At 38.2% G+C, this 13,573-nt stretch overlaps 1 protein-coding gene across 2 annotated transcripts; it reads right to left on the bottom strand.

Annotated features, from left to right (window-relative positions):
* Window positions 1-1,407: 1,407 nt before the first annotated feature.
* On the bottom strand, window positions 1,408-13,275 carry cldn19 (claudin 19). 2 transcript variants are annotated; one of them, XM_083535587.1, is made up of 5 exons: window positions 12,620-13,275; window positions 7,078-7,242; window positions 5,333-5,417; window positions 4,976-5,122; window positions 1,408-1,609 (listed from the first exon to the last, which is right to left on the bottom strand). In XM_083535587.1, exons 1-5 carry the CDS (start codon window positions 12,840-12,842, stop codon window positions 1,561-1,563), a joined length of 669 nt encoding a protein of 222 aa, XP_083391713.1. In that variant the 5' UTR covers window positions 12,843-13,275; the 3' UTR covers window positions 1,408-1,560. The 2 variants fall into 2 exon arrangements, with proteins under 2 accessions (XP_083391713.1, XP_083391714.1); XM_083535588.1 differs by having other exon boundaries at window positions 1,408-2,016.
* Between the last annotated feature and the right edge of the window lie 298 nt (window positions 13,276-13,573).

The raw sequence follows: 13,573 nt of genomic DNA on the forward strand, positions 1-13,573 counted from the left end.
TATCTATCTATCTATCTATCTATCTATCTATCTATCTATCTATCTATCTATCTATCTATCTATCTATCTATCTTTCTTTCTTTCTTTCTTTCTTTCTTTCTTTCTTTCTCTGACACTGAAGACTTCTCTAAATAATACAAAGTGAACTTATTTCAGACTCATCTTCATGGGCCTTGACCTTGGTAAGTATTCAAACAGTGCACCCTAGTGGCGAACTAAATATTACAGAAAGTCATGAAAATACATATATATATATATATATATATATATATATATATGAACATAAATTGTACATATTAATATTTATTAAAAAAACAACCAATATGGTAAAAACTCCACAGTTCCATTCACTTTGTGTGTGATCTTTTTTTTTTTTTTATTTCATTTCAAAACAGAAACAAACACCCACAAGACCCTTTATTTGAGATATTACATATTTCAATATTAGGAGACATGTTGGTTGAAAAATCAAATCAAATAATAAAATAATAATAATAATAATAATAATAATAATAATAATAATAATAATAATAATAATAATAATAATACAGAAGAAAAAGTATTTGTGATTACAAGGCGAACGTCACACAACATTGTGAGGTGTAAAGAAAGCAGACGAGTGCGTCTCAGTGTGAGATGAACAGACCAGACGCCTGAGAGCGAGTCAGGAGTGAGCAATTCATCTCCACAAATCATTTGTGCACTCAGAAGAGAGAGAGAGAGAAAGAGAGAGGAATAAAGAGAGAGAAAGAGTGTACAGTAAAAAAAAAAAATTCTGTGTGTGTGTGTGTGTGTGTGTGTGTGTGTGTGTGTGTGTGTGTGTGTTTTATTTAAAATGCAAATACCAAAGATAACAGTGTTTCTATACAGTAAGGCAATAAAATGCCATAACGGTGAAATGACTGAAATAATTCTAATAAGGGAAAATAAAGGGATATCCAGTCATCTCTGTGTTGTTTAGATTCGGAAAATAAAGGCCAAATGTAAGTCGAAAGCTTGGTTATATATGTAAAACTAGGTTTTATCACTCTACACAACAACAACAACAACAACAACAACAACAACAACAGGTGAAGATCTTGCATATTGGATCAAATGCATCATCATTAACGTACCCTGAATATCATCAAAGTCTCATGAAAGATGAGGTCGAATATTACAAAAAACTTTCCTTTTTTTTTAGTTTCACAAACTCTACATGGGATTTTTTTGGCTCACTCGATCATAAGCGCTTTTTTTTTTTTTTAAAGATCAGTGGCATATAAAGCAACACTACAACTGTACAGTACAATATCATGTCATTTATATATATATAGATAGATAGATATAGATATATAGATATAGATGCATTCAGAAGCATTTACAAGGTGGCACACAGTACAGATAACAGTAGTACATCATTTCTTGGGGTGTTTTTCTTGTTAACATTAACTATATTTTTTCCCCTTTTTGTTTTAGATCATAATGTATTTGACTCTATAACCAAGAGAGTGTCTTGTCTGTCAGTTGCCAAAAATCTAACCCAGCGTGAGACCTGATGGAAGTCTGCCCTCTCCCAAACTATAAGAACTGCTCCCCTTTGTCTGGTGATGAACTTTTAACATTTGCTCTGAAATTTAAAAGAAAAAGACATGTTTAAGTTTGCAATAAAGGAAAAAAAGAAAAGAAACGGGAAGGAAAGAGCAACAGAGAGTGACGAGGACCCAAAGATTCAAGAGGATGCAGGATAAAACACACACACACACACACACACACACACACACACACACACACACACACATGCTAGTTGTTCGACCCATATTTAGTTCTTGTAGAGGTTCTGACTGAGAGAATGGAAAACACACACACAAACACACACACACACACAAACACAGAGAGAAAGATCCGAAATTGAAATCAAGGTAGAAGTGGATGATGAGGAGGGACAGAAACAGGGAGTCGAGCTTGACCAGTCTTCGAGAAAAGGCAAGGAGATTTGTTCAGTCAGGGAAACTAGTCTCGCTCAGTAACTCAGCCCTGAATTATGGAAGAGAAGAAGAGAAGCCAGAAAAGAACAGCATTCATTAGAGGACAAATCGACCGGCTCATTAAACTTTCTGTAGGTCACATGGAGAGGTTAGTGACCATATTCAAGCAGTGATTAGTGCGATTCTGATGTTATGTGCGCTCCCTGAGGATTTTTTTATGATTCCTTTTATGTTTTCTTTCATGTAAATGCCAGTCAAAACGAAACGTATGGTCAGAGGGGGTAGAGTTTCATTCTGAACAGTGTATCAGGTAGTGACTAATCTGACTGCACCTGACTGACCTGATCATACAGCCATGCTAAGTCTGATAATTACGGCGGTATCAAAAAGGTTTCGAGACTAGTTTTGTAACACACAGACAGATGTCAGCTCAACACTGCATGCACAGTCACATGAAACACTGACCTTCATAAGTCAGTGTGCCAAAAGACATCATCCTGTGTACATCAGGAGCTGTGCTGTAACTGGTCAGGAGCAAGTTAGAGCAAAGAGCAAACGTGACATTTTTTTTAATGTAAAACCAGGCAAATCTGCCACATAGACATTCGACACGATTCAGCAATAAATCATTCAAGGTTTTTTGAGTTGGCACGTTCGCTTCAAGAGCGGAAGAATATCACTGGAAGATGACGGGAGATCAGGAAACCTTCAACAAGCTCAACCCCCGAAAATGTTGAAAACATTCAGCAACTTGTGCATGATGATCGTCGGAGAACATTACGCAACAATGCTGCATTTGTCGCGTTTGCTGCATTTGTGTTGCTGTCACGTTCATCTCCAGGCTGCTGACCCAGAAGCAGAAGGAACACCGTGTCAAAGTCCGTCAAGGACTAGGTCAGGGTGTTGTGAATAACCAGTCCTTCATGTCGAGGATCATTACCAGTGACCAAACTCGGGCGTACAGGTACGACCCTGAGACGAAGTCTTCACAGTGGAAAAGCCCATCATCTCCACGACCGAAAAAAGGCGAGGCAGGTCCGCATCTCGACCAAGTGCATGCTCATCGTCTTTTTTGACATTTGCATCATTGTGCATCGAGAATTCATCCCCGGGGCCAGACCCTCAATAGTGAGTTCTACTGCCAGGTTTTAAAGCATCTGAGGTAGGACCTTTGGCGAAAGCGACTGGATCTGTAGTGCGCTAGTCTTGAAACGTTTTCATACTACCTCATACAATGTCTCTGTATACTGTAGATTCACAATTTCAATTTCCCTTCACTGGAACCAGAACTTTTCTAGCATGACAGTGCTCCTGGGAACAAAGCAAACTCTATGAGAACATCTTGCGTTAGTGTTAAGGTTGGGATGAAAGAACTCAAGTGGCCTGCACAGAGCCCTGACCTCCCCAACACTGGAGGCACAAAGTTGGAGGCACAAAACTATATGGGGTGTCTTTGGATGCCGTAGAGGAGGTAGCTCAGTAGTTAAGGCATTGGACCTTGGATCAGAAGGTCATGCGTTTAAAATCCCAGCACCACCAAGCTACCACTTCTTGGTTCTTGAGTAATGTAAGAGCTTCTGCCAAATGCCATAAATGTAATGCAGTAGAATTTATGTTTTATGTTAGTTGGAAGTAGGAAGATCTCCTGCTATAAAGCTCTGATCTTAATCCTATTGAACATGATGAATGGAAACGGATGAAAGTATGATGAAATAATGCTGACTGAACCCCTGGTCTGACTTTACTACACCCTCCGTGTGGATTATTAGTACAAACATGAATGAAATGTGGTTATTTTTTGTATTAGATGAAGGTATAAGAGGTTCAGAGAACCCTGTGTGCAAAAGGTGACGGCGAACAGATCTGGAGACAAGAGTTCAGCATTCCACTTTCTACCACATCTTCATTAGTGTTATGGAATTTCCATCAACTGAAACATTTAAACCCAAACAAATAGAGCCGTAATGCTTTCCATGAATACAGAATTCATAATGCATTATAAACCTGTTCGAATAGTATTCTAGTGCCTACATAAAGCCTATTATGAGTCTGTATGAATGCTCATTAGCAGCTATACAAGTATGCATGACATTTTAAAAGCCATGAATGTACAACTGAATAATTAACTGTTGTTGTCAGTTGTCATAATGCATTATATGCGTCATAATGTGTACTAATGACCTAATGCACTGTAACACAAGCATAATTAGTTAAAATGTTTATAATACCTTCAGTTTTCTTAAAATAGTGCTTATCTCTGGTATATACCACATGAATGTTATTAAGTCATTAAGTGCCATAAGTAATTATAACAGGGGCATTACTGCCTTATGCATGCATTATGAAAATGTTGTGTGTGTTTGTGTGTGTTTGTGTGTGTGTGTGTGTTTGTGTGTGTGTGTGTGTGTGTGTGTGTGTGTGTGTGTGTGTGTGTGTGTGTGTGTGTGTGTAATTAATGGTCTTATAGGTTTATATATATAAATATATATATATCCTATACGACCTCATTAGTAGAAAGTGAAATGCTTATAACCTCTGGCCTCCTCAGTAGATTGCAGCGGTTTAGTGGTGATGGTTTGTAGGAAATGCCGAGCTGGCAAACAGAGCTCCAACCGTGCAGCTCAAAGCCAAGCGAGAAAGAAAATAAACAAAAACAAAAACGCTCATATATTTATATTTTTTAACCTGTTTTTGGAATATCTGAGGCTATATTCTAGAGGCTCGGATTCTAGATTTACACCTCTGAAAATGTGAAAAAATTGTATGAAAAAATGCAAAACTGTTCAAACTTATGGCCTATACCTTATATACTATACGTATATTTATAATGCGAAAGTCAATCGGAGAGAAATGTATAAAGAATGCATTGTTCCAGATACAGAGGTGTAATCATAGTAAAGGGGAGGAGCTCTGTCTCTTTCGCCCACCTTTTACACGTAGACACTTTTTTTTGTAATTTTTCATGCTTTAATGATTGCAGTAGTTGTTTTTGTTTTTTTTAGACGTACTCCCTGGCAGTAGAGGTCTGTGATTGCCGGTAGTACTGCTGCCCGCCTCGGGCCTCTTTAGCACAGGAGCAGCAGAGGAAGGAGCCGCCCAGGATCGTCAAGCAGGCCGCCGCCCAGCCGATAAACAGGGCGGAGCCAAATTCAAACCTAAAACCAAAAAAATGAAAGAGTGGTTTTAGGTACATTTATTATTATTTGAAGCATTTTGAATCTATTTAAATCCAAATCTTTTCAAATGTTTTCATGTTCTGAAACGTTTTTTTTTAATCATTGGAAAACACTAGCTGATCGTGTTCTTTGCCCACATATAATTTATGTATGCAAACGATAGAAAATAAACAAATATTCATTCCTTACTTGGCATTATGAGGTGTGTTTGGATCGAAGAAGTGAACGGAGACTTGCGTCGCATACCAGGATACAGACACCAGAGTGCACAAACCTATTCGGAAGACAGAAATCGCAGTGTGTTTACTATGAATGGCCGGAAATTCTCTTAATTCAGCCAAGGACATAAACAAACAGGACCGGACTCCTGATAAAGAACTATTGTGGTAATGATGTTTACTACTTAAACTGCTTTACTGATTTGTATGGGAAATTAATTTAGACTTCCTACAGCTGTGTGGTTTATATTATTATTATCATAATACTATTCTTATTGTATTGTTATTTCTCAGGATCGTTTTTGCTCAATCAAAGGAAAAATCACATATAGAGTGATATGTGTGGACGTATATACGTACATATATATATATATATACACACACACACACACACACACACACACACACACACACACACACACACACACACACACACACACACGTACATACGTCCACACAGAGTGAATGTTCTTAACTATTTTATAAAGGCTTATGTCAGGTTTATGTCACATCCTGTGAGATGAGTATGCATTATATGGATTTGTTTGTACATAAAAGAGAGAGGAAATCCTAATCATTTCATTAGGACTGAGGCCTGTATGATTATTTCCAAAACTCATAGTGAAGTGGTGTTATTAAGTACAGTGGTGTAGAATAGTGGCGTGTTTATAACACTGTCATTGGGCACTGTGTATACGTTTTTTAATTGTGATCTAAAGGAGAAAAACACCATTTGTTAACTATATTTTTACTACAACTACTACTTCCATTATTATTATTGTTTCTACTCTGATACTGAAAAATAAATCCAACTGACTTAATTAATACTATTAGTAATACTACTATTACTATTAATACTATTACTGCTCATACTGCTATTTCTACTTCTACTATTAATACTGCTATTACTGCTACTGTTATTATTACTACTATAATATTACTATGACCAATACTGCTACTACTAATCAGTGGCAGGCCATCAGGCCTGTATTCTTTCATTCCCAATAGTCTATTCTCTTTATTTCATAGCCTTTCTCTCAGATGTGCTGCATCTTGCATCCTATCGGCATCCTATAGCTTAAAATCCATGTTGCTCGTAGCTGTAGTTTTATCCAATCAGATTGCAGCTTGCTTACTCTGAGGCCCTCTAAAAGGCATTTTCTCATATTTATTCGGATAGTCAGAGAACGCACTAGTCAAAGCTCGCAGACCGCAACTGCTGCAACCTTCACAGGCTTAAATACATTGGTGTAGATTTAATAGCTGTTTTTTTATTCCACAATGGCTAACAGAGGAGAAAAATGGATTTGGTCACAGATACACTTACCAGCACAATCAAACATGGAGTTTTCAAAAAAGAGACGAAAATTTTGTCTAAAACCGCTCAAAAAAACGTGCAAAACGTTTTGCACAAAAATACACCCACTTTGCCTTCATTTAAAATCCTGAGGAAAACCATATTGTTTAAAAAAAAATAGTAGAAATGCAAATGCTTCTTCTACTATTACCACTTATAAGACTATTATGACTCCTACTAATAATACAAATTCTCCTATTACTGCTATTACTACTGCCAGTATTATTAATACTACTAATACAAATATTACTACTAATTATATTATCTAATTATTCAAATGTATAATTTATTACTCTTTAGCAACTTTGTGTGTGTGTGTGTGTGTGTGTGTGTGTGTGTGTGTGTGTGTGTGTGTGTACCGGCAAGTAGGAAGAGGCCTCCTCCTGCCACAGCAATCTTGCCCTTGGTGGCGGGGTTGTTGTCGCCCACCCTGGTGCACTTCATGCCCACTACACTCACGATAACGCCGATGAAACCCATCAGCACGGATATGACCATCAGAGCTCGGCACGTCTGGATGTGGACTGGAACGAGCAGAAAAAGTTATAAAAATTGTGTGTGTATGTATATATATATATATATATATATATATATATATATATATATATATATATATATATATATATATGCTTGTTTAAAAAGCTTTGCAGTTTCACCAAGCAGCTACTCTTGGGCCCTTGAGAAAGGCCCTTAACCCTCTGTGTCCCAGGGCCACTGTATTATGTCTGGCCTCAGCTTCCTAACATCGCTAGGATAAGTGTGCCTTATTAACGAATTTTTTTTGTCCTAATAAAATGTTTAGCCTTGAAAAGTTGTCTTGATTGAAAAAATGCTCATGAAATTGGTTTGTTGGTTTGGTTAAATGTAAGAAGAATAAAATACAAATACACAAAAAAGTTTCCTGTCCAAAGTTAATCCTCTTCACGCCATTAACGTCTTCTCCCCGTCTCATCACTGGTTCATGTGTTCACGTGTTCGTGGTTACAGCTGTCCCAAATTCTGTGTACATTTACGTTTGTATTTATGTCCCCATTTGTGTCGGCCATGTCTCTGTAATTTATGGAAAATATAAAATATTATATAAATTAATATGTATAGTATAAACTAGTGTATATTTATTTATATTTTCTTTACTTCAATCTTTTACTGAAAGCAACTGCAACCAAACAAGTTCCCCTAAGCGATCAATAAAGTATTCTGATTCTGATTCTTGCTTTTGCTCTCGTTTCGGTTTCCAGGTTTTCTTGTTCTTGTTTTGCCTTGTTTTTGTTTTATCTGCCAATCGCTGAATCATTGCCTGATTTTGGTTCAGATTTTGCCTGTTATTTTAAATTGTTTGCTTGTTTAAGTAAATTATCCAGCACTCGCATCCGCTTCCGTTAACTTGCATTCGCATTGCGTGGCAATTTCCTGTCGAAATGCTCCTGTGAGCCAAACAAAAAAGCAACATTAAATACCATTAACATCAATAAAGCTGTTTACTTGTATATTACTATTGTAACGTCCTGATTGGGGCAGGGAAACATGCGGATAAGGGGGCGGGGCTTAAACAGCTAGCTGCAGCTGGTCATTTACAAATAAACAAACCATTTGCTTTGTAAATTCTCCTGTGAACATAAAGAAAAAAAAACAGTAAATTAACGGCAGTAAAGCCATAAGATGTAAGTTTTTTGCTGTCTCTTGAGCTTGTCATCCTTGTGTTTCAATTGACTTGGATGCCTCTCTGAAATTCCACGCCGAGCCCACGCGGTCTTCCAGCGCATACAGAACGCCGTAGGAGGGCCTCCGTTACATGTTTTACGCTGTCGGGATCGGCGTGGTGTTTTTTCCACAAAAGGAGAATTGTTCGCTCATCTGTCGCTCCTTGTGTACCAGGCTCATGCGTATTACATGTCAAGTCGAGCTCATAACAATGGCTTTTTAATGCCTTAGGGTCGTCCTACGGAGTCCAGCAGGATCTCGAAAGCTTTCCCTCGCTGACCTTTTATTCAGTAAATATGGTGGCATGTTGAAAAGAAATAAAGACTTGAAACGAGGCAATAAAACAGAAAGAGAGAGTCAACACGTAACTTTTTTTTTGAAGTCTGATTTACACACACTTACTTTGAAGCCAAATTTCAGCAAAGGGAAAGCGTTTTTTTTATTTTTTTTCATTTCTACTTTCATCCCCGTTGTGATTTGTGTAAAAGCAGGGTGGTTTGACCCAGCAGGGTGTCGCTTTGATCCCAGAGCTTTATGTTTGAATGGAAGTAGTGAGAGCCGGGCCGTGTGGAGGGGTGGAGGGGCAGAGAGGTGGATTCGGCCTCCCACCACTCTGTGCCCGGTGCCAAGCTTGGCAGTGCCTGGTACAAACAAAGAAAAGGCCAGCAAGTGTGCACTTTGTCAGAGTGCATACTTCAAGAAGCTGCGTGTGTGTGTTTTGGGGCTTTGTCTATTGTTCGATGGCTCGTGGGCCACTCTTGTACGTCATAACTGATGCATATGGTGGCGACACAGTTTTTTTTTATTTTTTTTTTTTTATTGGAAAATAAGAAATTTTCTTGAAAATTTTTATTAGTTATGTACGAATCAGAATTACAAAGAGTGTTTAACTGTGTATGTGTGTATGCATATTTTTGCATATGTGCTTCATGCATTGTTAAATGCTTAGTTGAAGTCTATTTGAAGGACCTTTTTGTGCACCGCTAAAAAGTCTCTTTCATCAAGACTCAATAGAAAAAAATTCCAGTTAGCTGCCAAAAAAGATTTGTATGTTTTGCTGATGAGTTTGTGCAAAATTATTCAACTAAACCCTCAATTAATTCATCTGAGTTCAATTATAAGACCGATTTACTTTATTCACACACCAATTTATTGATGAACAAAAGCCATCCAGGACTTTCATATAAAATCTAAACTAATAACTCTTACCATTCTTTTGAATTTATGCGATTTGCCAGACGCCCTTATCCAGAACAACTTACAATTATATTATATATAGAGCACCTGTATATTTGTAACATTTACACTATTTGTAATTGAGGCCATTATCTAGAAAGACATATAATTCTGATATAGTTCAAAGATAAGGGTCTGTTAATGGCCTCTTTGAAGGGCCTTTTGAACCTTCAACCAATTCATCTGACCAGTTAAATCACTTTGATGTATTGTTCATGTATTAAAGATTTATTTCACTTACACACTAATTTATTGAATGTTTGTAAAACCATCCCACCAGTAGGAGCTTGTTGGTGCTAAGGTCTGACCAAAGACCTTAATATCCAACATCTTACCCCCTGAGTGACCACTGCCCCATGTAATATAAGTGTTGCTTTAACGTTGTGACTATATTTTTAGCTAACCTTTTCCTACCGTTATTTTCAATTTCTCCCTTTCAAATGATCTCAGTTAACACTGTAAAGCAATCTGTTGTCAACGAAACACTATATTTTGAATAATTACAGTCAAAATGTTCTAAAATTAACCACTCAGATACGTTGTAGTATCATAATACTGACAAGCCAAACGGAGTTGTTAGAAAAAATCAACTTCCTGTTTAGTTCTATTAGCAATCACTTTGGTACAGAAAATCCACTTCCTGTTTCGTTCTTTTAGCAAACGCCTAAATGTTAGTGGGACACAAAATTCGGATGGATCACAAGCACGGTTGTTTTTCCTCCTTATCTGCTTTCCTGACCCTTTAGAAAATGTCAACTTGTGATATTTCTGTTAATGGAGCGAGGAACTGCATTTCCAAGTTTAACCAGTGTACAGTACAAATATAAACACTACGATGAGGACAATGGGCATTTAAGACTCAGCGACCTGCGGGTCCAAGCACCTGAAATCTTTGGTGTAAAGTACAATCAAGAACCACAAAGGCTGTGTTCATTACAGGTGTCCAGAATTTCAGCGTCATTTAATTGATTTTTAAATTCTTATGCTGACCTTTAAGGCCCTACATGGTATGGCACCTCATTACTTGACACAACTGTCTAAACTCTAAGCCGTGGTCTCTGCTCCTCTTATTCTGAAAATCGAATTGTTGCTCCTAGCCATTTACGTTCTATGGATGATCAGGTTTTGTTCTCCCATGCACCAAAACTGTGGAATTCTTTCTCCATTGAGATTAGTCAGGCTGAATCTTTTAGTGTTTTGAAATCTTAGCTTTCAGGTGATTATTTTTTTTTGTCTTCATGCCATATCTGCGATTTTTTTATTTAATTATTATTATTATTTATAATTATCTGTTATTAAAACATTCATGTTTTTTTTTAGAATAGGCTTCAGCGATCATGCCCAAGCACCTTCACCAAATCATGGCTCGGACCCTGTAGATTGCTGGACCTATTTTAAGCGAATTGGTTCTTCAAGGTTTAAGACTTTAAAATGCAGTGTTTGATTCTTGGTTTAAATAAATAAATAAGGAGATAATGAAACTACTGAGCAAGATTATATGTGGGTCTCTGTGTGTGTGTCTATGTGTGTGTGTTTCTAGTTCCATACAGTGCCGGCTGTTCTAGCGGTCAGATGACTCCATGCATAATAACAATTATTCAAGAAAGACTGTCAGAATCTCGAGCAAGAGGACAAACAATGCGGCGCTGTAGAAGGCCGAGGCCGCCTGTATATACACGAGGCAGAACATTGCAGTTACTATCCATCCAGATGACCTAAGTCTAGAGCAACAATGGCACTAGCGAGGGCGGGGACAGTGGAATCAGACAGTCCCATCACCATTTGTGGCTTCCAACATGAGTTGTACAGTATTATGGGTGTTTGGATTGTATCCTGAACTCCTTTGGTTTGAAACTGGAAGCTGGCCATGATGTGAAATCGATGGTGCAAAGGATAAATTACACAAAAGTGGGGCAGCTTGACTAACTTTTATGTCATTTGGGGTTTCCTTTCCTACTTAGTGTCTGGAATAGCTTTTAGAAGTAAAATTACGATGTAAAAAATGATGGATTGGCCAATGAGCTTGGCTCCTAACTTTATTATAACATTTGTTTTATTGGCATCTATAATAGTTATAAAAATCCAAGAAAAACAAATTGGTTTCCTTTGTAAATCCAGGACCAAAGCTCAGAGTGTGTCGTATTGTCTTGTGTACAGAAAGTAAAATGTAATGATGAGAGATTACAAGAACAATCTATAAGACTTTTCTAGCTCTCTGGCCAATCATTCGGTCCTGATTGTGTTTGAGGTATACTCAGGCCTGTAAAAGAACACTTTGCAAACCCAGTACTGACAGCAACACAAATCAATCACTCAATCAATAAAAAGCCAGTCAATGATGTCAATGGCTCTCATTCTCTGAGCTCGGATTTGTAATCCTGTAATACTGTTTTAATAAAACCGCACACTAATATTAGCCCAGTGTATATCTTAGCATAAGATATACAACTGATTAGCACAGCAAAGAAGTAACAATGCTGGTGCATTGTATTGAGAAGAGCGTTTTGCATTCTGCTCATATCTGTGGTGTTTGTCCCCAACACTGGCCTTTTCATTTCAAAACAACCACCATTCATGAATTCGGGACAGCCTCTGTGACAGTGTTGTGCTGAAACTGTTGAGTTCACTGCATTTCATAGCACGCTAAGTAGATAAAGGTCTGGTGCCTGTGTAATGGTAAGAAAGTAAACAAAACTAAATTCAAGCAAGTCAACGCATGCTCTTTAGTGTGATGTACACCGATTACAGATTTGAAAAATATTTCAAGTGTAAAACGGTGTGCAAATGTAATTTAACAGCCCCGATGAGTTACAAAAAGCCAGTACGTCTGAGAGACCCTGATTACGTTCTCAATCACAATTGAACAACTTTACAAAACTCTTTACATCGTCCTCTTTAACTCCCAACCGCTGGACAAAGCGAGTGAGAGTGAGAGCTCGTTCTCAATAGTGTCGTCATACTTACTGTCGAGGGACAGCAGCGAGTCGAAGATCTTGCACTGCACCTGTCCTGTGCTCTGGGACGCACAGGACATCCACAGACCCTCATACAGCCCCACTGCCATGATAATGGCGTCTCCTACGTACGACGACTGCTTCCACTGGGGCAACACCGTGGTCGAGATGATCCCGACCCATCCGCCTAGAGCCAAGAAGTAGCCCAGGAGCTGAAATCCTGAATTTGCCATCCTTACAATGTTGTCCTTAAAAAAAAAAATTATTTGGATCTTCGTTTGGTTTTTAACTTTAAGATCTATTAAAAGAAAATGAGAGCAGGGTTCTACAAGAATAACTTTCCCATAAAGCCTTTCGACTTTGTGGAAAGAGGCCTCGAGGAAACGAGGAGCAATCAAGCTTCTTCAGAAGGCAAACAAAAAGAAATGTGCTCTTCCCCTCGCCAACTTTCTGGTCACTCGGTGCGTCCTCTTATCTCTCACGTTCACGTCAGTAAATGGCATCTGGAGCCCGGTGCTTTCCTTCAGCTCAATTCAGCTCAGTCAGCAGGGAACCAGTAGAACTCTCCAAAAACCTGAGACGTCTACACTGACCAGGGTTGACATCAGGTTTTGGTGTAGAGCCGGCTTACACACTGCATAGCTGCTCTTGTCACACTCCTGTACTGGTGCTTGGGAGGCTGAGCAACAGTAATAGGAGGGAGGAAAAAAAAAAAACACATACACAGAAGCAATACTTCAGACACAAAAGCAGCTCTGACAGGCTGAATGCAAAACAGGGGGCGGAGGGTCAGGTCTTAAAGTTCTCCCCAATTGGTTGATACATTTAAGAGGCTCCAACTCACAGGAATGTGAAGCAAAGTTCAGCTCATTAAACCCTAATGTAACTAAAGTCTCAAGGTTTAAATTATTTATGATATGATTCTTAATCTTTTCTGCATTTTCAAAGAAGAATCCAGATTTTC

The sequence above is a fragment of the Silurus aristotelis genome (assembly GCF_946808225.1).
Source record: "Silurus aristotelis genome assembly, chromosome: 29".
Taxonomy (NCBI): domain Eukaryota; kingdom Metazoa; phylum Chordata; class Actinopteri; order Siluriformes; family Siluridae; genus Silurus; species Silurus aristotelis.